Source organism: Leucopleurus acutus, assembly GCF_964270905.1.
Source record: "Leucopleurus acutus genome assembly, chromosome: 1".
In the NCBI taxonomy this organism is placed as follows: domain Eukaryota; kingdom Metazoa; phylum Chordata; class Mammalia; order Artiodactyla; family Delphinidae; genus Leucopleurus; species Leucopleurus acutus.
The window spans coordinates 196800907-196823574 of record NC_139142.1 but is presented as its reverse complement, the minus strand read 5'-3'; the positions used below and the strand labels follow the sequence as shown (position 1 = coordinate 196823574).

Sequence of the window (22668 nt, the reverse complement as noted above, 5' to 3'; positions counted from 1 at the left end):
AAAGGTTCATTACGTTTCTATTAATAAGCACAAGACAAAACGGGTTTACCGAAAACAGTCATCCTCCCTTTGTCCTCCAGCTTTACATTTCTTTAACAGAGAGTAGACAAGGTCAAATAACTAGACAGTAAAACACTGACCTTTTAAAAAGAATGGTACAATTACATCTTTGAACCTGTGAGAATTATAATTCAAAGCAAGTTTGGCCTGTAAACCTGTGACGCTTTTTTACCACTGACGCCATGTGACTATTTTTTCATAAAGAAAAAAATGGCACTAAAAATATATATTTTTCCTTGACACCTTCGGCAAATTTTGGTGAGCAGACAGAATATGCTCTGAGACTCCAAACATGTAAACATGTTTACCCTATGTTTACCCTATGTTACGAAAGAGCGAAATCCCGTGATAGCAACATAACAAAGCGTAGCTTCTCCCAAAAAAGAGGTTAAGGATGAAGATGTGAAGTGCTGCTTTCTTAAAGTCAGCTCAGCTTTACCCAAGCTTACTGTAGGTCATTAAAGCCTCGGGCAGGGACCTCTGGCAGAACTTAATTAAGAATACCAAGATTTAGACTTATCTGCTGCATTCGCCTTCATGTTGGACACCGTGATTAGAAGTCCCAGGATCAGAAAGAGATGAAAATATAGTTTTTCTGGACTGAGGTTTCACTACATAGGAAAAAACAAAAACAACAAAAAAACCCCAAACAATGAATATATTCCATTTCAGTCTTCATAGTTCAAGTAATAAATGGTCATAATTCAGACACACACTTTGGCCAAGCCAAGTTTAGCTTTATCACATTAAAAAAATTCATGTATAAAATAAGTATCAGTTCAAAATATAGATCACTTCTTAAAAAGGGCCTGCAGGCCCTTTATTTATTATAAAAATAATTAAATTTGGTGGAAAGGAAATGTTAAAATTACCTGAAAATTCAGAAAATGTAATGTTAATTATAGTGAGGAACATTATCGTTACATACAGCCGCTCTCAGGGGGCATCTCGTTTTACTGTGGAGGCCAGAGCTACTCAGCATGGGCCGCCTACTTCATGTTATCAAGTGCTGCATCCCCCCTGCCTGGCACTCCAAAAAACCCCCCTGGTCCCAACCGCCCCATCCTTTCAAAGAAGCATAACAGCTAGCCATTCTAGAATTTTAGGGAGAACATTTTGGGTATTTTTCTTCTACAGGATTAAAAAATATTTTAGAATTACTGGTTCAGACATCCACCGCTCCTAGTGGTCTAGATTGCTTCAAAATATTAAATCAAGCTGTAATTAAACTTTTTTACATTTAATTTTAGACCTTAAATTTCTATATCATTAAGACCTCAATGTTTTAATGAAAGTAGAAAATAGAGTATAATTCAGTATCACCTATTTGTCTCAAATACAAGTACAATGAGTAGTAAGTAGGTAAACATGAATGACAATAACAAAAATAGAACTTGTGTATTTGTCCAATAAGAATTAACTCTATTTCTCTAAATTCAAGGTGTATGGCAAGTCGAATATTTGATCTTAGTGACTATTACATCATTAGTTTAACACTTAAAACACTGAAGGAGGCAGTTCTCTTTTCACACAGACTTCTTTCTACACAGATCTGTAAACAGTCTGAATATGTATATTTCAAATTAGTCTATGTGACCCTGTGTTCCTCTCTTCAGAAGCATCAGTAATGCATTTGGCCAATAGTCTGAAACACGAATTGTAAATTAACATAGTGTATAATCTTGATAATATGAAAAGAGTCCCAAATACTTATTTTTTAAAAATGGTAACATTAGGAAAAAAACTATAATCATCATCAGTTCTATTTCCTGAAAATTCAGTTGAGGTAACCTCTGCAAGTCACAGCTCCACATTTGCACACAGTTCTGGCCCTCTTTTTGGCTGGGCTGTGGTCAACAGAATCTGAAGATATATCTCCAGAACCTGAATACGTAGAAAAAGAAATACAGAAGAGTTAAGACAATTCATAATGAGTTTCAAATTTTCTTTCAGTTGTAAATTGACAGAATCTTTACAAACTGTCTTGAAAGGATGCTGTGGGCTAGTAAGAGGTAAAGTGTATGTTATTAGTCCATATTTATGAGAATGGATTTGTGAAATGATGAAACTTACTAGTAAAATCCAGTATACACGCATTCATTTCATAAATTGCTTAAGAGCCATAAAGCAAGGTCAAGTAGTAACAATACGTAAAGGGCATCATACTTAGAAAAACAAAGAAAAGAAAACACATGTTGTCACAGTAAAGCAAACAGAATTAAATGTTCTCTTTAAAAGCCAGATTCAGTTAGGAATGGAATAAGCTCATATGTGATTTAAATCATATTTTCAATCTTACGAATATACATCTTTCAGTAAATATTCAGAAATGTAGGCTTAAAATTTTTTAAATACAAGTAATATTGAGAAAAGATGTTATAATAAATAAGCTTCTGTATGGAAGTTCTGAAAAAAGCAGGCAGCAACATGCTGTAGAAGAAAGAGCATTACTCAGCCCAAGATCAGGCAGACCTGGATTCTAGTATTAGCTCTGTCAGATTAGCTTTGTGCCCTCAGCAAAAAGACAAACTCTTATAGCCTCATTTTTTAAAACCTTAACATGAGTTTGGTTCAGATACTCTAAGGTCTTCTCCTATTCTGATTAGATTCTTCACACTGAAACTCCACCAAAGAAACTGTATTTGAAAATCATACCTTTCATTTGATAATCAAAAGTGAGCTCTTCTCCAGCGTTTATAGTTCTTGTGGAAAATAATGCTATTCGGGGAAGACGGGTGTCGAGGTTATCAATGAAAACGTTGAACACCTGAAGATTCGGGTCACACTAAAAAGGAACATGAGAACCCACTGAAGTAAAATTGACATGAACGAGCTCTTCTACATGCTATATAAAATCTTTAATTTCCCAAAGTATTAGTTTTAAGTTCTACTAGAAATTAACTTATTGTTTAGAGGTCTTTGAGGCATGCACATTTAAAAATACTGTGTTCCCTTACAGAAAATTTCAGACATACATAAAACTAGAGAAAATAATATAGTAAGTCCACATATATCCACTAGGCAACTTCAAAGCTTATTAACATTTTTGTCAATCTTGTTTCATCTAGTCCCAACTTCTTAATTGTTTTGGGGGAATTTTAATGCAAATGTTAGATAACATTATCATTTCACCTGTAAATATTTTAGTAAGGTATATATATATATTTTTTTGTTGTTGTTGTTTTTTGCTTGTTTCTGAAATTTTTAATTTAATATTTTTGGAGCATGTTTCACAGCCGGTAACTAAAACCACAGAAGGTGCAACTGCAGATAAGGAGGGACTACTGTATCAAAAGTTTATTGAAGAGCCTAGAAAGATTCAAAAAATGCCCAAGTAGAACATCTAGAATAGAAATAGAATTATTGAAATTAAAAGTAAAACATGCTCTAGTAAGGCATATTTAAAGAACTTGAGTAACTTTTAAAAAAATCAAATCAGCACTGTAGAGCTCAAATTTCATGTTGCATGGGGTTTCATTTCTTAAACTTCTGTTTGGAATTGCTCAGCATTTCGAGAACTCGGCACTACATTCTAGCATATGCAAGAAAGATCTGGTGAATCATACTGAGAAATCAAAGTAACTATTTAATTGTCCTTGAATAGAATACATCTATTTGGAGAGTATCTCAATTTTATCGTTAAGAAAAAATTCAACATGTAAGTAAACCAGGAAACAAAGGAGTCAGAAGGTCCCTGACATTTCGTTGCTAATCATAAACTAGTTTTTTGGTATAAAATCCATCAAAAGATTAACATGGTCTACCTCCTTATATGATCAGCTATAGAACTTATGCTCCAAGAAGCATTTTCCTTGTAATCTATGAAATGGAGATAATGTCATCTAATCTATAGAATAGAGATAATGTCAGTCTCACAAGCCTAATACTATGTTATCCATCTAGCACTTAGGAGGTGTCCAGTAACTCCTAACCCCCCTTACTTTTGGAAATAGTCTTTATAGAGTATAAGATTCTGGAGTTAAGGGTCCAAGTGTATTCTAAGTTCTTTTCAAACAAGAATTAAGAATACTAATTCATAATTTAGAAAAGTAGCCCTAAATACTTCCTCTAGAAATTCTTAAATTTTATAAAAATGTTAACATGTTTACATTTTAAGAGAACACGGCAAATCTACCCTTCTTTAGTTGTGTATCCTAAATTTAGCTGTGTTTACTTCTGTAACCCATATAGTTATGTGTTAATTCTTAAACTTTTTACCTCTTAACTCCTCTGCTCATTAATTTCCTCCTCTATACGAGGACAATACCTATCTCATAAAGTTGTTGGAAAGTGTAAATGAAGTAACATATGTAAAGAGTCCTGCAAAATGGATGTTATTTGGTAGGCACCTCGATGAATTTTCCTAAAACAGCAATAATACCAGGAATTAACAGAAGAGGCCCTTGTATTAAAATACTTTGGAGATAATAAAAGAGTATATAATTTAAAGACAATTATTCCTCAAGTATGGAAAATCTTTTAAAACAGTACTAATTAGTCCTGTCTATACTTTCTCTCTTACACTGTGATTCACAAAATGAGACACATTTCCATATCGAGCTGCATCCACTGTGAATTCATCAGATTCATAGTCCAGATCAAAGAGATATGTGATTCCTTTGTTGTCATATAACTGCCCCCGTCTTTCAGCTTCTTCACTTGTGATAACCTAAAAAGAAAAAACTATAGTATATTATATAGCTATTGCTGAAGAAACACCCATCCATAAATCTATTAATTAACATATTAATGCCTTCAGGTGCATAAAAAGAAGTAAAAGTGCCATCAAAGTAAACATTCACATAAACTAGAAGAGCTAGATGAACAGAGGAGGGCAATCAGAGAGGAGAACGGGTGGCGCAAACGAAGTATGACTGTTCAAATGAGAGTGAGGACAACCCAACAATTAGCAAGCGGAAACAGTACCCACCTTCGATTCTCATTTATTTGATATGTTCAAAAAAGCTACACAACTACAGCTCTGTGTAAGACACAACAGAGTGTAAAGGACTAAATTTAGAAGTAGGTATGCTCTAAATAGGCTCTGAAGGCATATTTTTCCTATAACGAATCTGTGTACAGTTACAAATGGAAATTTGTTACAAATACAGGAGAGAAGGTACGTTAAATTTGCGGTCAACTGTTTGGAAAGTTTAGTTTTGTAGAATACGTGGTTTTCATGAAATTCTGTAGCTCACAACCATCATCTATACAGTTCTGCTCTGAAGAACACAGCCTGACCACAGGCTCAGCTCAAGAAACCAAAAATGGCTCAAGTGATTCATGGTGTCAACCAAATTTAGCTGCCACATTCATTAAACCAAAAGAAGAGAACAATTTGATTATACAAGGTCTAGTATTCTGAATAGTGATTTATAATAATCTGCCATTATCTAAAAATTTCAGGATCAAAATAGGGATGCAGTTTAACCTCAGAATTCTGGATGAATACAGATAATTAAAGGGGATCTAATTCCAAACAACTTTTAAAATACCTGGTTTGACAACCCCAGACATGCGGTCACACTCATTGTTCTAGCCACAGCTTAGCCCACCACTCAGTTTGAGGAAGTGTGGTGTACGGGTGAAGTGCAGCGATTCTGCAGCCTTGGTTTTGAACCTCGGCTCTTCTTTACTACTAACTAAGTGACCTTGGGCGAGCTGCTTAATTTCTCTGTGCCTCAGTTTCCTGCTGTACAATAATGGAGGAAATACTACCACCTCACAGAGTTGTTGAGAGAATTTAGTAAGAGTTGAAACGCAAGGTGCTTAGAATAGTATGCCTAAAATAGTATGTGGTAAACACTATTTTTTGTATATATGCATTATATGTATAAAAATAAATGTGCTCAGTAGTTGGTATTTTAGAGAATGGTCTTTGTAGCTGAGTTTCAGATGCAAAGAGTTTGGATTTTTCTTACCGGTGGCTGCAATAAATGTTTTTTTTGTTTGTTTGTTTGTTTGTTTTTTTGCGGTACGCGGGCCTCTCACTGCTGTGGCCTCTCCCGTTGCGGAGCACAGGCTCCGGACGCGCAGGCTCAGCGGCCATGGCTCACGGGCCCAGCCGCTCCACGGCATGTGGGATCTTCCCGGACCGGGGCACGAACCCACGTCCCCTGCATCGGCAGGCGGACTCTCAACCACTGCGCCACCAGGGAAGCCCAATAAATGTTTTTATGTGTACTTTACAATACTTGCTCATAAAACATTCATGTACTCTACAGTATCATTCATGCTGATGCAAAATTGAGTTTTGCCAACTACACTTAATCATATTTGGTCAAATGGGTGAAGTAAATTACAATTTAAAAGTTTCTAAGTCAGGATGTATTTAGATCTGATATTCTTCTTAGGACTTTTGTGTAAAAATACTGGTCATATTTTCAAAGTTGCAAATGCCAGTTTCAATGACTATGAGTGGGTGTTTGTTGAAAGGCGACTCTACTTCATTTGTCACTGCGTATAATTTTTTTTGTTCACATTCAAGTTTGTATTTCTCATGATGCCAGTGAACCCTTCCCTCAAACCTGAAGTCTGTACATATCTGCAAACGGTAACAGCAAAACGTACCAAGCGTGTTTGTTACTGAGGTAAAAGGCGGCGCCTCAAGAGCACGAGCCTCCCGCACACTGTGCGCTATGAGAGAAGCGAGCGTACCTCTCCGACATACTCCATGACAAAGCTCCTTCTCCTAATCTTCACGAGGGTCTTTACGCCCCAGCCACAGCCATTGCTGGTCCGAAAGATGCAAAGTGAATACTGCGTGCCTTTTTGGACAATCCTGTTGGGACAATCGGGTCCACACTGACACCTTGAGTTGCATTCGTAAATGGGGGTGCCAGGTGGGATTTTAATTTGCTGATTTTTATTATAAGCCAAAAGAACTCCAGCTTCAGCAGGACAACATTTCTCAAAGAAGCAATCTGTGCATGAACAACCAAAGGTGGCTTCATTCACTAAGCTGATTCCAGGAGCTGGTTTGTATTCATTAATGTAGTAGAAGTCTGAAGGGGGGCCCTCTAAGTCCACAGTATTTTCAACAAAAATCATTCCTTTGTGATTCTTCCTTCTGTTGAGTTCATCCTGCCATCTCTGCAGAGCTATCCTTTGTTTAGCCTTCTTTACAATGTATTCAGCAATGGCAGGTTTCAAAGCTCTGTGATTTTCTTTTAGAGTTATTGCTTTGCCTTTCTTTACCTGAGATAAATAATTATGCTTGTCATTAGAGAACTGCTGAAGCAGTAATGGGCACTTGAGATTTTGCAAAGGTTCCCAAGTATTTGTAGAATCTGGCCATCCTTTCCATTTTACAAGATAATATTCCATATCCTTAAAATATAAAAGAAAATGCAAATCAGATTATGACAGACCCAATTACTGAAAAGAATTTAATATCTTAAAGAGTAAGGTATTATCATTTTTCTTAATAAAGTTCAGAATACACAGTCACAAGTTACTAGCAGATGAAATACAAATCATAAAAATAAAACTATTTTTCTTTATATTACATAAACTATGCATAGAATTTAGATGTGGCATGACGTTTGACCAGAGACAAAAGAGTCGCACCTGGAGAAAGATAAAAGTACTGAAAGTCATGAATATGTTACCAAACAGTGATCAAGTGACACAAAATATATTGATCTTGATCATGGAAATAAGTTGTCCCAAAATGAATAATTTATGACCCAGCTCAGTGGCTTGCTTGGCCAGCACAGATGTAGGCATCCTCTAAGGTCCGTAATTTCATATTTTACACTGGCTGTGAGGGAAGTTCTTTTTCTCAATGTCCTGGGCACACATCCCCTAGATTTTCTAGAGTGAACTGTTCCATACAGTCATTCCTGGCTGCATGTGGCTATGGAGCACAGGAAATGTGGCTAGTCTGAATTGAGATGTGCTCTAAGTGTAATACACACTGCACTTCAACAACTCAGCACAAAAAAATAACGCACAATATTTGTTAATTTTTAAAAAATATTTCTTAATGTGTAAATATCGATTACACGTTGAAATAATATTTGGGGTTAAATTAAATGTATTACTCAAAGCAATTTCACCTGTTTCTTTCCATTTTGTTTAACGTGGTTACAAGGAAATTTAAAATCATAGTCGTCCTTCGGTATTCACCAGAGGATTGGTTCCAGGACCCCTCTCGGAACCCAAAATCCACGGATGCTCAAGTCTCATATGTAACATGGCACAGTATTTGCATATAACCTACTCATATACTTTAAATCATCTCTAGATTACTTACAATATCTAATATAATGTGAATGCTATATAAATCGTTGCCAACACATGGCAAATTCAAGTTCTGCTTTGGAACTTTCTGGAATGTTTTTCTTTTGCAAGTATTTTCGATCCGGGGTTAGTTGAATCCTGGGGTGCAGAACCGGAGGACACATAGGGCCGACTGTATACATATGTAGCTTGTACTATATTTCTATTGAACAGCACAATTCCAGAGAGTTCTTACCTTAGACTCACCCGCGGCTGGATTAGGTGGCAGGCCCTCAAGGCACCAAAGATCAAATACTTTGACTTATCCCTCAGACTGCTGCTGGCCACCATGGTACCTGAAATCTTGCCTTCCCACCCCAGTGACTGGCTACGGTTTCTTCCCTTAAAGCCAGGCAATGCTATGTTAAGTTTCTCTTAAAAAAGGTAGTCTAGTGTATGTAAGAAAAAAATTTTTCAAGTAAAGTCTCTCAATTTTGTCTTTGTTCTCTGGAGTAGTGAACATATATCCACGAGCGCTAGGGTAAAAGGCCTACTGAAATATGAAAGTGATTAAACTGCATTCTACGGTTTTTAGTTATTTTAATTCATAGATATTGATAAAAACTTAACTGGGATACATTTGCTTTTTCCTGAAATTTTTAATAAAGGTTTTATTATAAAGTAAGGATGTTTTACTAGTCATAGTTTATTAACGCCAAGTGGCCTGGCAGGTCTAGGCAATGTGGTATAAGCCGCACTGTGGAGGCACCACTGGGGGAGGGGCACTGAGGCAGCTTTGCAGGAGGTCACCTGACGAGTGAGAGGGCTTATCTTCATCTCGAGGTTTTATTATATTCTACCCGATAAGCAGTAATGCTTGTTAATTAAAAGACCTTTGCTTCTTTGTGAAAACGGTCAAAATATGTTTTGTTAAAAAAAGTGGCTCAATTATGGTGTGCGCATATGCACAAAAACTGTACTTCTATGAAAATATATACTATGATTCCAGGAAAAAAAAAAGCCTAGACATATACTGAAGTGTCAGTCATACTGGCTCACTAAAACGTAACATGGATTTCTCCCTCCTGAGGTGACTACTACAATTCGGGATTGCTGTTGGCAGATATATGCTCAATAATAATGAGATCCACTTGGCAGTATCTAACATTACCGATTCCCCTTAATTATGATAGTTAAAAATGTTTCTGATTCCAAAACAAAGCAATGCAACCCTGGTCCTCTTTTTTTTTTTTCCTGCTGTAGTTTTTCCTACCATAGCCCTGGGTTATACCAAAGTTACCAGCAAACAATGAAAGAAGCAGAAATGGTGGCTTCAAGTCAGATGATTAAGCTAAATTATCATTCAGCAAAACTAAAAACACTATGCCACTGTAGTCAACTTCCAAAATAATGTTTTATGATGAGTCGCTTGCAAGTTTTGTATGTTAATCACATGGTACCCACCTAATTTACGGATGGTAAAGATGCTTCAAAAACCTGAGTGCTACAGAAATATTAGTAACGTTTTATTTCTACTTTGTAGACTCCTTTTATTTTATAAGCCTTGTTTTACTTTTAAAATCAAAAAAAGATCTTTCCATTTTGAAAAATAAGATAATTTTATACAGAAAAATCAGTTTGACTTAACAAATTCAATTACTTCAATACCCTAAAATTTCAAATAAAAGTCAAAAATTTCTTAAGTCTCATAGGATATCAGTATCTTATTCAGATATGCAATCAACTCTTGATTACCTATAGAAATGGAGTGGAGTCATAAAAATGGTCTGTTAATCATTCCTGTATAATTTGGAATGCATCTTATTAATTTTTTTCTTCAAGACATTTTCCCCACTATGTTTAGCTTAGGTTAAATTCATTCAAATATTTTAGTATCTATTATGAGCATATGAAAGTTTGGTCACTAGAGGGTGTGATGAGATGCAAGGTAATACTAGCCTTTAGGAGCAAAATCTCGCTGGGAAAGGAAGGCAACAGTATGTAAAATAAGTAGCAGTGCAAGGTGGTACAATTTTAAATGCCAAAACAAATAAGACAATAGATACCACTAAAATACACAGAGGGAAATCAATATAGGTCAATGAGAAAAAGGTACAGAGGAAGTAGAACAAACTACACTGTGAAAGATTGATAGCATTTGTTGGGTAGGGCACAGGGCAGGCAGGATGAAAAACACAAGCAGAAGCCTGGAGCTAAGATTTGCGTGAAGTATCCAGAAAACAGTGAAGAGATGGACTTAGCCAGCTTTACAGTTTAGAACACTGAAGCGAGAGAGAGAACGGTAACGGCAAGGCAAGAGCAAATTCCGGACAGCTCTGAACACCTGACTTTATCGTAGGCCAATGGTTTTTACAATTCTTAGAAACCATGGTGTTTCTGTGAGGAGCTTCATTCCATGTAAATACATTTAATTCCATCTTGTCTACTAGGAACTGCACTTACACAATGCAGACACTCAGGGCTCTGTCTTTGGCCCCTTTTCACACTAAACAAGGGTTCATCTCTTTTGAGAATCTGAAGAAAGCTACAGACCTTCCCCTATCAAAAGTCACATGTATGATACAATGGGTAAATTCAGGATATGTGGATTCCAGACTAAGAATTCTTGCTCCAAATGTTCTCTCTGGGCAACCTCTTCACTCCAATGGTTTTAACTGTATGCTGATTCTCCCAAAATTTTAGCTCCAACCCCATATAGTCAATAGCCTACTGGATGTCTGTCCCACAGGTTCTTAATCAATCTATCTACATGGAACTCGCCACTGTTGTTACTGAATGGTTTCTCTCTGTATTCGCCATCAATGGCAGCCTTACCCCCATCTACCTAGTCACACAAGTCGCAAACCACGTCAATCTCACCTCTTCCTTCCTCTCAACCCAACCCATCACCAAGTTTCTCCACATGCTTCTTCTGGCCCACCTCTTTCGCCAGAATTCCCGTTCCTGCAAGCCTTCAGCTTTGCCTGGATTAGGACACTGATCTCCTACCGGTTTCCCTGCCACCAGACTGATAACACTCCACTCTGTCCTTCTCTACTAACGTGTAGTTTTCTTATAAAAACAAAACATCTACAGTGCCAGCCATTCTGTTATTTTCTTGCTTAAAAATTTTAATGGCTCGCCCACTGCCTAAAGAATTAAGCTCAAACTTCCTATTATAACAAAGATCATTCTTGACAGGGTCCCTGATGCCTCCCTGACTCAATGTTCCAATGTGGCCCCATTCACACACCACCCTCCAGCCACACTGAACTGCTGTTAGTAACTGAACATGCCAGGCCTTTTCATACTTTTCTGTTGCTTTGTTCACACAGTTATTTCTAATTAGAATGTCTTCTTCCATTTGCCTACTGAACACTTATTTCAGTCTCATCTTTTTTTTTTTGGCGGTACGCGGGCCTCTCCCGTTGCGGAGCACAGGCTCCGGACGCGCAGGCCCAGCGGCCGTGGCTCACGGGCCCAGCCGCTCCGCAGCACGTGGGATCCCGAACCCGTATCCCCTGCATTGGCAGGTGGACTCTCAACCACTGCGCCACCAGGGAAGCCCCCAGTCTCATCTTTTATATGCAGAAAAACCTACTCATCTTTAAAACTCAGCTCAAATGTCATCTCTCCCGTGAAGTCTTCCCTCCCTCTGATTACTGCCAACTCGTGTTCCCATTTCTAATCTAAACTATAAGCCATTTGTGGGGAAGGAAAGAATCTTATTCTTTGCAGCCCCAGAACCAAGCACAATTCCCTACTATATCCTAGGCTTTGACTAAATGTTTCTGAATGTATAACGAAAAATACAACTACCAACACGTATGCAATATAAAAATCACAACAGTAACGATATGAATCCTTAAAAGAAATACAGGCTGCTCAACTTAACCTGGAGATAGCAATTCATGGTTTTTCAATATTTGTTCTGTCATCTGCTGTCTGTAGCCAGTAAGTGGTAGCTAGCACAAACACTTTAAAATACATATATATATGGGGGCACAAAAAAGAACAACAACAAAAATCTGCCTTCCCATTAGCTATTTTTCCCCTGCAAGTTTTGAAGTAATCACAGTATTCACTATTAGTGGTAGAACAGCCTTAATCTGATTATGAAAATCCCAGTGTTCCATGAGAACACAGTTTGAGAACTATTACAGTCAGTGGAAAGTCACTAGATTTCCATACCAGTAACCGACAGAGGGTAGGAGTTTGGGGGCCTGGGTTAGAGGCCCAAGGCTGACACAAATGAACAACATGACCTTGGAGAAGTCCCTCTTGGAGCTCTGCTTTCCTGGTCTCTAAAATTCAGGTTTTAATCTAATGATTTCTGTTATTCCAGTTCTTAACAAATCACTCTTAAGTGCAATCAGTCTTTTAGGCCTATGACTCTATTGTTAAATGTGGCTATTTTGTTAGTATGTGGTAGTACGTGTTAGTATGTGGTAGTATGTGGCCGTGCAGTATAGTGGTAGTCCTAGAGACACAGAATGATCTGGATACTTTAAGAAATCGAAGCTTTGGGTAGTATTTCTTTAATATTTGATTCCTAAGGGAGAAGCCCCACTGATGTGCATGGGTGTTCTTCACTGATGAGATGAGGATGTTAATAAAGAGAACCCAGTTTTGTCAGAAATTTTTCTGTATGAAGGGGTGACATGGCAAGAACATGGCACAGGAAAATCACACAGCAGTGAGACTACCACAGTTTACATCCTTTGAGTTCCACTGGACCTGACATGAGCTCATCACGGTAACCACCTGCTTGTTCCCCCAGCTAGCATTCTTTCCACTTCCCGAGCTGGCTATTTCAGACCTCCTCCACTTCCCTCAGGAGTCCCTATCCCACCGCCTCCCCCGTTATTTTCAGTAGCACGTGACCCTAGCGTGGAGCTAGACAAGAAGGGGACCACAGACACAACAGGAGAGAGGCCCTTCCTCCGTCAATTACCCCCATCTCCTGTCCCTTCAGTCTCTTGCTCTCTCCTGATCCTCTCTAGCATCTGAATCTCCCTTTTTTTTTTTTTTTTTTTTTTGTGCGGTACGCGGGCCTCTCACTGTTGTGGCCTCTCCCGTTGCGGAGCACAGGCTCCAGACGTGCAGGCTCAGCGGCCATGGCTCACAGGCCCAGCCGCTCCGCGGCATGTGGGATCTTCCCGGACCGGGGCACGAACCCGTGTCCCCTGCATCGGCAGGCGGACTCTCAACCACTGCGCCACCAGGGAAGCCCTCCCTTATTTTTTAAAGGCAAAATTAAACTAAACCTCCTTTGAGATATAAATGCTTGAATAAGTAAGGGATCTTGAAAAGATACGATAAATTACTAAAAGGTCAGAGATCGGAGACTAAGGTATAGTCTCAGTATAAGATGCTTTATAACATGCAATTTTTAAAATCATATTATCTACTCGGATTTTTTTTTAAATTAAAAATTATAAACACCCTTAGACCCTACATAGCCCTTCTTCAAAGCTAGAGTTCTGGAAAGAGTCGCCCATACCACTTGACCCTACTTTCTCACCTCCAACTAATTCTTTAATTCATTCTATTTCGGCTTCTTCTATCCATACCACAGAAATGCTCTAAGGGTGTCAATGACCCGTCCATTGCTCAATCCAGAGGGAGCTTTATACTTCTTTGACCCACTGGGTATGACTCTATTTTACTGACATTATCTCCTCCTCAGGCTGCCGTGTTTACTCTTCTGATTTTCTTCCTACCTTTCCTGCCAGTTTTTCTCCGTTGTTTGACAGTTCTTCCTGGGAGTACCACTTACTGTTCCTCAGTCCTGGCTCTTCACCCGTTTTCTTTACTTGGATCACTGCAATGGCCTCTTACCCTTTCAATCCACTCACGGCACAACAGCCAGAGTGATATTTTCAACACTCCTCTCTCCCCAGGTCACTCCCCTGCTCAAAACTACAAAATATTTCCCTATTGCCCTTAAGATAAAGTCCAAAATTCCTTTCTTGGCGTACAAGAAGATGCACTTTCTGGGGCCTGCCCCATCCTTCCAGCCTCATTTCAATCCCTCTATGTTCCACTCACACTGCAAATTCCTTGAAGGAGTCAGGCTCTCTTCTGACTCAATACCCTCCCCCATTATCTTTTCACCCTTTAGTACTAAGTTTAAACATCAGTCCTTACGGACACCTGCCTACTCTCTCCAGGATGAGCTAGAGCCTTCTGTTACATTAGCCTTACCTCAACTATAATTAAGTCCTTCGTACAATGATATTTAAGGTTTTTCTACTCTCACTGAAAGATAGACCCCATGATATCAGGGACCACGCCTCTGTGTCATTCTCTGCTGAGATTGCTAGTGTCCAGTGCGTGACATGGTAGATGGTAGAAGACTGGAGAAATATCTGCAGAGTTAATGAAGGCGTAACTGTACCCAGTCCTGGGGCTTCAATCCCCATCTTCTTGCCAATCGCTTCAAGAGCAATGCTTCCACTTAGTTCTCACTCTTGATTTGGAGCCACATTTCCAACTATCTACTGGTCGTCTTACACTTAAATGCTCTCAACCTTCTTCTCCAACTTCAATCTAGTCTTCCTATCCTAATCCTCCTTAAGCCTCATCTTCCTATATTCCTGGGTCTTGGTGAACAGTATTACTCTCCACGCCATGGCAAGCTTTCCTAGATGTGGATCCCTCACTGCTGGATCCCCAGCCAACCCCCTGACCACTAAACTGCAGACTTAAATTTTACATCCGCTATAATTCAAAATATCACCAACTTATCTTTATCTTTATTGTTACTACTTTAGTTCAAGCACCATCTCTTCTTGCCCAGATTACTGCAACAGCCTTTCAGAATGTGTAAGTTATACATATGTCATTCCCCTTCCTGCCAATCCACGTTCCTCACTGCAGAGAGAAAACTCTCTGAATTGCACATCTGATAGCGTCACTCTTTTCAGAACCGTTCAGGTGACTACCCACTGCTGCAGGACGGCTGGAGTTCCTCTACTCGTCTCTCACTGTCTCCCACTTCCAGATCCTACCACCCCATTCTCTATGTTAAAGCCTTAAGGAAAGACTCTACTCATCTTATCAGGCCCCAGCTGGATATTATCTTTTCTGGGAAGCCTTCTCTGACCAGCCCAGGCATACCTCTCACAGATCACATCATGATGTCTGCCCTAGCACTTATTATACTATTGCATTGGGTGATTTACTTGTCAACCTTTTTCACTGGGCTGTGAGTTCCTTAAGGTTAGGGACAGTTTCTCATGAACCTTTATTTTCCCACTGCCTAATGTAGTACCTGACACACAGAAGAAACTCAAATGTTTACTGAGTGAGACAACAGAAAGGTGAAACCAGAGATATCAGGCAATAAATTGCTGCTATAATTTAAGCGTGACGCTATGGAGGTCTAGTCTAACAGTGACGGTGAGGACTGGAGAAATCACTGACACAAAACCCAATTCAATTCATCAACCATGAACTAAATATCCATTACGTACTAGGGGCTATAGTAAGACACAGTCCTGGCCCTCAAATTGTTGCCAGTTCAGCAGGTATGAAACAAAGCTACAAAATGTGAACAGCTCTAGAATAATGATAAGAACAGTGCTTTATAAGTCCTGAATATAAAGCAATTAATTTTGCTAGAGGTGGGGAAGGAAGAAGGCTCTATGGTTGGTGGTAACCTTTCAGTTGAACTTTGCAGGCCATGCAGATTTTGCAAGGAGAGAAGGGAAACAATATTTCAAAGAGGGAAGTGGATGAGAAAAGCAAAAGGGCACAAAGGTGCATGATGTGTTCAGATATTGGAATATAAGCTATGTTTGTTTTTTAGCTAGATTCGCAATGCTTAGAAGAGTGCTCAGCTCTTAGTAGATACTCAGTAAACCTAGGCTACATGGAAGAATTTACAAGTTTATCAATGCGTAAGGAAGTAGGAAATGTTACAAGAGAACATACAAGTAGGATATGTTACAAGTAGGGTATGTTACAAGCTGGAAAGGGGGCTGGTGGCCAGATGATAACAGCCTTAGTCCAAAGGGTCTCAGCTTAGACTGGCAGACACCAGGGAGCCATTTAAAGGGCTAAAGGAAGGTCCTAATGCAATCAGAGCTGTGTTTCAGAAACAACTGTAATGGCTTTGAAGAATATGGTACTGAGACAGTGTCTTTCATGAGCTAAATGGAGGGGAACACATAAGAAAAGGATAGGGTGTTAAGATCTTTCACCTGCCCTGAACACGAGAGAAAGACAGACAGACAGACAGAAAAGGTAGAGGTACGTTCAAGTAATACTGGCTTACAGATTCAGTTATCTGTGCTAGGCAGGGTAAGAAGTGAGGAATAGGGATCCCCTGGTGGCACAGTGGTTGAGAGTCCGCCTGCCGATGCAGGGGACACGGGTTCGTGCCCCGGTCCAGGAGGATCCCACATGCCGCGGAGCGGCTGGGCCCATGAGCCATGGCCGCTGAGCCTGCGCGTCCGGAGCCTGTGCTCCGCAACGGGAGAGGCCGCAGCAGTGAGAGGCCCGCGTACCGCAAAAAGAAAAAAAGAAGTGAGGAATATAAGTGGGTTGTAAGAGGACATAAGTGTGCAAAGCGTGCTTATTCCAAAGCAAGGAACCAAAAGGAGAAGGATGAAGGAGAAACTAGCAGCAAAAGTTACCCAGACTGAAGTACAATACTCAGAATTCTGTAGCGTAAGAAAGAAAACTGGCAGCTCCTTCAATGTAAGCACAGACTCCGTGGTAACTTACTCTGTCTGTCAAAGTATAACAGGAATGAACAGGAAAAGACAGAGAGGCAGAGACTACATAATCTGATGACCTATTAGATTTAGAGGGTGGGGAGGAAGGAAGAATTAAAAAAGTATGAAATTATAAGGTTAGGTAACTGGGAGTAGTATGATTCTGTCAAACTAGGTAGGGAACACTAGATCAGGACACAGATTTGAGGGAGGAAAATGGGCACAGTTTTGAATACGTTGAATGTGGTACCTGTAGGGTGTCCAGCTTAAAATGAAGCTCAGGAAGAAGTCAATGCCTCACAAAGATCTGAGGGTCATGAGCCAAATAGACAGAAGAAGAAACCACTGGGAAAGAGGTCGTCTGCAGAGCAGCTTCGAGGTGAGAAGGGGGCCAAGGACAGAGCCTTGGAGATTATGTATTAACACTTGAGAAGGACAGGAAAGAGACTGTAAAGGAGATTCAGAAAGAACAGTAAGAAAAACTGGTGGCGAAAAGAAGTGGAGATAGAGGTGAGTAACAATGATGAGAGTACACCCCTCTACGGCATGACCGCCGCAGGTCAGTCTCCACTCACAGTAACCCCACGAGCCGGTGCTGTAAAGATCCTCATCCCGTACGGGAAGCAGCGAAGGAGAGAACCTACGCAATGTGCTGAAGGTCACGCAACTAGTACACGGTAGAAGCAGAATGTGAACCAGAAACTAGGCAGTCTCTCCAAGACACGAGTTTCAGAGAAGAAAAGAGTAGCCAACAGTGTTAGGTGTTGCAAAGTGGCACAGTAAGATCTGAGGTCCTCGAGTTTGGCCTTCAGGAGGCCACTGACAGCCGTCAATCAGACAGAGAGGGTTAAAAAGTCAGTAACAAGTGGAAAGGCAAGCTACAGCAGAAATTTTTTGCAAACTGTGTATCTGATAAGGGACTATCTAGAATACACAAAGAACTGTTACAACTCAATATAAAAAGACAAACAGCCCAATTTAAGAAAACAGGTAAAGGATCTGAATAGACAGTTCTCCAGAGAAGATACACAAATGGCTACAAGCAGCAGTCCCCAACCTTTTTGGCACCAGGGACCGGTTTCGTGGAAGACAATGTTTCCATGGACTGGGGTGGGGGAGGCGGGGGGAGGATGGTTCAGGCGGTGACGTGAGCGACCGGGAGCGGCAGGTGAAGCCTCGCTCACTCCCCGGCCGCTCACCTCCTGCTGTGCGGCCTGGTTCCTAACAGGCTGCGGACCGAGAGCTATAAGCACTTGAGAAGATGCTCAGCATCATTAGCCATCAGAGAAATGCAGATCAAAACCATGAGACACTCCATACCCACAAGGACAACTATAATCCAAAAGTCAGATAATAGCAAGTATTGGTGAACATGTAGAAACTGAAACCCTCATACGCTGCTGGGGGGAATGTAAAATGGGGCGGTCACTTTGCAAAACAGTTTGACAGCTGCTCAAATGGTTCAACACAGAGGTACCATATAACCCAGCAATTCAACTCCTAGGTATATATCCAGGAGAAATGAAAACATGCCCACACAAAGGCTTGTACATGAATGTTCATAACAGCATTACTTATAACAGCCCCCAAACAGGAACAACCCAAATGTCCATGAAGCGATGAATGGATACATTAAATGTGATATATCCATACAATGGAACATTTGGCAATAAAAAAATGAAGTATTGATACGTGCTACAGCATGAATGAACCTTGAAAACATTATGTTAAATGCAGGAAGCCAATCATAAAGGATCACATAAATATTGTACAATTCCATTTATATGAAATGTCCAAATAGGCAAATCTATTGAGACAGAAAGTAGATTAGTGGTCGCCTAGGGTTAGTGGGGAAAAGAGATGGGGAGGTTTGGGGGGTGATGGCTAAGCAGTATGGGGTTCTTTTTAGGGTAATGAAAATGTGCTACCATCTCCACAAAGAGTTTTAGAATAATTCTGAGAGGGTACAAAAACCTTTGAATTGTACAGTTTAAACTGGTGAATTGTAGGGTATGTGAATTATATGTCAATAAAGCCGTTTTTAAAAAGTTAATGGGAAATGAAGTAGAAGGAAAAGACAGGAAATGCTTGAGTGGGGATGGAAGACGTAAGAAAGATTTCGGAAGGTTAAGGAAGATCTGAATAGGTTTATTGATTAAGATAAAGCAGTGGAAAAACAGTGCTTGATACAAAAACGACATCAGAGAGCTTCCCTGGTGGCGCAGTGGTTGAGAGTCTGCCTGCCGATGCAGGGGACACAGGTTCGTGCCCCGGTCCGGGAAGATCCCACGTGCCACGGAGCGGCTGGGTCCGTGAGCCATGGCCGCTGAGCCTGCGCATCCGGAGCCTGTGCTCCGCAGCGGGAGAGGCCACAACAGTGAGAGGCCCGTGTACCGCAAAAAAAAAAAAAAGGACATGAGAGATTAAGCAAAGTCCTAAAGGGGATGGGTAGGAAGAAAAAAGAAAAATGGTGACACCTCTGAAAGAATGAACAAAGATACAGATAACTGGTGTGAAGGTAAGTTGAAAGTTCATCCTTGAAGGATCCAGTGAGCCAGAAGTCTGCAGCTGAATATGAGAGGGGGAGGGATACAGTCAGAAGTCCAGAAAAGTAATAAAATTTGGGGAAACTGATGACAAAAATGGAAGGAGCAAGCAAAAGATAAAAAGCTTGTCAAGTAGAACTGAGCAGTGCAAGAATAGAAATAATATGTAACGGAAGCAAGAAGTGTGATTATATGACACCTGTGGCTAGACTGGTCGGGCCAGGGTTTATAAACTGAATTGGCAGATGACAGGGTTGTTTTGGGGTTGAAGGCTGCTGAGAGTGTAGGTGAAATGCTTCATCATAAAATCCCACTGAGTGGGAAGTCAGTGATACCAAAAAGAAGATGGATGTTTCAAAGGAAGAATGGGATTTAATGACTGAATCCATATGGAGGATGAAAAAGAAGGAAAACAAAGAATTAAACAGGATTCCTGATTCATTCATCTGCAAGAATGGACAGGGTAATTAATTGAAACAGAGTTCTTGTAGAGGAAGTAGGCTACAGAAAGGTGAATTACTCAAAAATACATTGTAAGGTTTAGATTGAAAGAGCTTCTTGAAGAACAACCCTGTAGAGGAACAGAAACAAAGTGAGGCCCAGAGAAGTTAAATGACTTTACTGAAGTCATGAGGTTCTAGACGAAGCCTAGAAATGACTGTGAACTCCAGGCCATTTTATTGCACAACAGAACCTCACTGCTAGCAGGAGTTTGACAGGATGGCAGGAAATACAAACGGTGATGCTTCTTGAGGAGATTCAGTACCACTAAAATTGGCTTGAATTTCTAGGTTCATCTCAGGTGATAGTGGGGAAACATGATTCAGGAACAAAATGAATGACAGGAGAAGCCAATCTCAGATAAAACATTTGCTCTGGTAATCCACCTGGAGATAATCAAGAGTTGGATGTAGAATGATATTGATATAAGCACCTTGAAATATTCTAATATAAGAACATTTTATGCTTCAAAATCCTCTCAATGTTATTTGGCAAAACAGATGATAGGACACAACTTTATTATGGCCAAGAATTTTAACCATTAAGAAGAGTTCTGCTTACTTTTAAGGTTCTTTTTATGTCACAGAAATATGAAATACTGAATTGAAGTCTGATTAGGTCTCTTTTAAGGGTCTAGATATTTGCCTTACCTTTTCTACCTTGTAGTCACACAAGTATTCCACCTCATAATTGTTTAGATTCCTTTTGGTGATTCCAATCGATTTACATGTGAGCTTTTCTTTTCTACATAATTCCTGAAGAGTATCAAGTGAAACTAGGCAAGGCACACACCAAGCTACAATAAGAAAATAGAATTCTTTACTAGTGAAATAGCTACTCAATTAAAATAAAAAACCAAAAGAAAAAAAGGGGAAAACTCAAGACCTCTATATCCCCACCCTTCAAGTGGCAATTTTATAAGACTAAAAATTCATATGACAAGAAACCATATACACGTCTTTAAGAAAAAGTTAACCATTAAAGAACTCTCTTGGTAAATTGGTCTTCCTGGATTTTCTCATGGGTCTCTATCCTACATGTTTAACTGATGTCAATTTCTACTAGGCCCCCTGAACAAAATGTTTCATGTCTATAAGCTTGCATTAGATTACATATAGATGCAAAAGTCGAGATAATATTTTTGACTTTTTCATTGTATTCTACACAGAATTGCTCATTTAATAAAATGTAGATCTCAAGGACACGCTCATTATTGTTAGAAATACATCTTAAATATATTTTAAAATAATCTTACATTGTTAAAAAGTAACAATGTAAGATTCTTAGTTGAACAATAAGAACTGAAATCTAATTGAAATCTAATTCTATAGTTACATACTCATACATCACATGGCCTACTTTTCCCATTTTGGAAGGTTGCATAAAATTTTAACTCCGATTTTGCCCATGCTGCAATGTATTATTATCAAGGTCAATAAACCCAGGAGTTAAAATAAAACAACGGAGAGTATATTGAGTTTTGTTACTACTCATTTCCTATATTGCTTCCAAAGCCAAGAATGACAATACAGAGAGTATTCAATTTACATAATCCACACAGCAAGCTTGAAGAAAGTCAGCCGTCCTCATGATCAACCTTGTAGAAGCCAATAACTAACTCTGCTGCGGAAGATTTTACCCTCAAATTCCCGTAAACAGTATGCTACCATACTGCATTTAAAGTATGTTAACACAAACTGATATTTAGAAACAGGTAATGAACCTGGCTTTATGGCTAGCGCTAGTAGAAGCACCAGGGAGGATCAAGAGGTCCTCTGCCCCAGCCTCCGCCAGGCCACCGAGCTGCATGATTTTAGGGAGGTTTCCATCTTTCTGGGTTTCAGCTTCGCTGAAAAAAATGGCAGGGTTGGAGTAAACTGGGATTACCAAACAAAATTTATCAGTAAACGCTGGCTTTACTTGGTAGCTCTCCAAGGTAGTGGTGATAACCTTTTGGGTTAGAGGTAATTTCCAGAGAGGAGAGAACAGCTGGTCTTCCTATAATCTCCCCTCGCCCTCCCCGTCTCACACCGGGATTTCACGGTCAGAAACCCTCAAGTACGATTTCCACACGTGCCCCCAACCCCTTCCAAAAAAGGATGCATGATTCTAGACCAAGAAAGTGAAAAGGATTTTCCCCCAAAATATCTGGGGGGCGAGTCTGCTGGTTTTGGAGTGGTGGTTTGGGGGGAGGGTAGTGGCAGAATAGAAACGACCCCTTAAGTCTCCTGTATTGACATAACCTCAGGATGTTTTGTGTAAAAGGTAACCTCATTATGCTGATCACATGCAGAGGAGGTTCCTCTGGGCTATCTACCCAGCGTGGATTTGTCTGCTGTTCCTACCATTTTCACCCAGTCCGAGTTACACGAGGATTCAAGACGCGACCCTCCACGGAAATGCTGTTTTAGGGAATAAGAAAACTTGGAACATAAAAAACTGCAACCCCCCTGCCCCCGCGGCAGAAAAATAATTCACTGGTAAGATTAAACATTTCATGACCACCACGAAAACTTGACACTAGTTCCACACTAACCCCTAGCGGAGGAAAAGTTGGGGGGTAATGAATCCATAATCCACGCAGAGAGGCGCAGCGCTGGAAAATACCTTTCAAT

General features: G+C 39.8%; 1 protein-coding gene across 1 annotated transcript; it reads right to left on the bottom strand.

Moving 5' to 3' along the window:
• Positions 1 to 569: 569 nt before the first annotated feature.
• Positions 570 to 21106, bottom strand: SUV39H2 (SUV39H2 histone lysine methyltransferase). The gene is made up of 5 exons (XM_082848514.1): positions 20704 to 21106; positions 6718 to 7389; positions 4583 to 4729; positions 2716 to 2845; positions 570 to 1944 (listed from the first exon to the last, which is right to left on the bottom strand). Exons 2-5 carry the CDS (start codon positions 7384 to 7386, stop codon positions 1838 to 1840), a joined length of 1053 nt encoding a protein of 350 aa, XP_082704640.1. The 5' UTR covers positions 7387 to 7389; positions 20704 to 21106; the 3' UTR covers positions 570 to 1837.
• Between the last annotated feature and the right edge of the window lie 1562 nt (positions 21107 to 22668).

What these genes read in the sequence shown, in the direction of transcription:
- SUV39H2 (XM_082848514.1), bottom strand. Translation starts at nt 7,386, where the DNA reads ATGGAATATTATCTTGTAAAATGGAAAGGATGGCCAGATTCTACAAAT. An exon ending in TCATGGAGTATGTCGGAGAG is followed by an intron (nt 4,730 to 6,717) that starts GTACGCTCGCTT and finishes TTTTCTTTTTAG; the next exon opens with GTTATCACAAGTGAAGAAGC. An exon ending in CTCATTTTGTGAATCACAGT is followed by an intron (nt 2,846 to 4,582) that starts GTAAGAGAGAAA and finishes GTTCCTTTTTAG; the next exon opens with TGTGACCCGAATCTTCAGGT.